The sequence below is a fragment of the Trichogramma pretiosum genome, unplaced genomic scaffold (assembly GCF_000599845.2).
Source record: "Trichogramma pretiosum strain Unisexual culture from Peru unplaced genomic scaffold, Tpre_2.0 scaffold25, whole genome shotgun sequence".
NCBI classification, from domain to species: Eukaryota; Metazoa; Arthropoda; class Insecta; order Hymenoptera; family Trichogrammatidae; genus Trichogramma; species Trichogramma pretiosum.
In genome coordinates, this window is record NW_019641621.1 from 44,647 (window position 1) to 46,690 (window position 2,044).

Sequence of the window (2,044 nt, forward strand, 5' to 3'; positions counted from 1 at the left end):
GTCTTATTTGTTTACCCATTGGGCAACTTTCGCAGAAAAAATTCTTTTTGTCTTTTAGACCAGCTCCCGTGACAGCGTTACTCCGAAAAATTTTCTTTAAGTATTCGCAATTTATGTGGCCCAAGCGTTCATGCCATACTTTTAGCGGAGCAGTTGACGCGCAATTCGCACAGTGTAAATTTTTCGCTTTTATTAGTAAGCGCGTCGTATTATTCGACAGTTTGACACCATGCGCGACTAATACATTGTTTTTGGACAAGAGCGTCGTGACATTATCTTCGTGTACGACTTTCATACCTTTCGATGTACATACGCCGATAAAAACTAGATTGACATTGAATGAAGGTACATACAGTACATTATTGAGCTCTCCGTCGAGCCATTTACACGCGTTTTTTATTACCATTATGATTTTTGTTACCGCCTGTATGTTGAACCTTTTCCTTGGACGTTTCGTTGAAGATGCTCATGGATGCTAGCGCACGGTTGACATCTTCGGAGTTGTTTAGGCGGCCTTCTTCTCGTAGTAGACGTTCTCGTAGGTTGTTGAGAGTTTGGTTAGCCTCAGGCGCGCTCTCCCAGGCAGAGATGAATAAGTGGTACTTCGGTGGTAGTGATCCTAGGATCTTCGCCATTACCATTACGTCTGCGACTGGTGATCCGATGTCGTTCAGCTGGCTTGCCATATTTTCGACTTTGCTGATATGTTGAGCTGTGGAGTCGTTGTACCCCATCCGATATTCATGGAACTTGGTGATGAGTGCCAATTTATTTGTGGCCGTTTTTTGCTCGTGTATCGCTGACAATTTCGACCACATTTCTGCTGCAGTAGAGCAAGTGATTAGGTATTCTAGCTGCGAGTACTCCATGGTGCTTGAAAGGATGAGCATTGCCTCTGCGTTTGATTTATTCAATGTTTTTATCGCAGCTGCAATAGCCGTTGTAGTTTCAGGTTTCTTATCAGTGCCTTCGATCATGTCGAGTAGGTCATGCGCGACGAAAATGTTTTTTACTTGGAATTTCCATAACTGAAAATTTTCTCCGTTAAATTTGGAGATATTCTTCACGTTCAATGCCGATTTTGACATTTTGATTTAGTCAAAATTTTCATTTTGTTTGTGGATAACAGAAAAACACTTTGCACTGATATTGTCACAATGGTCTTCTCACGGCAATAATTTCACTTAACCCTTTAACGCCCGAAGTGACCATTTTTGGACAACATTTATAGCGATGAATTACACCGACTAAAAATTGTTTAAAAAACTTTTCAGACATCATTTCTCACGTAAAATTTAATGTACTTTTCGAATCCGGGGTCAGAATTAAAAAAAAATCATTCAATAAAAAGTTATAAACAATTTTGTAAAAAAAAACATAAAATTTCGAGAAAAAAATCTCGTTCAACTCAAATTTCAAAACGGAAAGAAGGTTCGCTCGTGGGTCTCACGCATATAAATTTGGTCGATAGCATGTATAATTTACGTATTTAGTTAATACTGCGTTTTTCGGAGACTATGAATGCACTACTTTTGGTCACTTTTTACGAGGAATCGATTTACCGAATCAGAATTACCGTATGTTTTATAGATTTCAAATAATAACGTTAGGTTGTTTTCGCGGGTCCCGAAATCGCAATTCTCGCGTATATGAGGAGCGTGGAGTGACGCTGCTCTCGTCTGCCATACTTGCCATTCGGAGCGCGACACGCGCTCCTCGATTCTAAAATAGTTATAATGACGAAATTCAAAATGGTGATCATAAATTCGGCTCTCGAAGACCTGTATGTCATAAAATGATTTCGACAATTTTTAACTCGATAACCATCAACTTTACAAGAAAAAGTTGTAGAATAAAAAGTGTTTAGAATTGATAAAAGAACATGCCTGAATTTTTGGAGCAATTTTTGGATTTCTGGATAACATCATTTTTTCAAAAATCCAAAAATCGTTCCAAAAAATTCTGAAAAAGATCAGGCGTGTTCTTTGATCAATTCTAAACCCTTTTTGTTCTATAACTTTTTCTCGTAAAGTTGATGGTTATC

The 2,044-nt window shown here is 38.4% G+C and overlaps 1 protein-coding gene across 1 annotated transcript; it reads right to left on the minus strand.

The window, feature by feature from the left end:
- Positions 1-383: 383 nt before the first annotated feature.
- On the minus strand, positions 384-977 carry LOC106649396. The gene has a single exon (XM_014366816.1). It carries the CDS (start codon positions 975-977, stop codon positions 384-386), a length of 594 nt encoding a protein of 197 aa, XP_014222302.1.
- Positions 978-2,044: the final 1,067 nt, after the last annotated feature.

Coding starts and splice junctions, on each gene's coding strand:
- LOC106649396 (XM_014366816.1), bottom strand. CDS start 977: ATGATCGAAGGCACTGATAAGAAACCTGAAACTACAACGGCTATTGCA.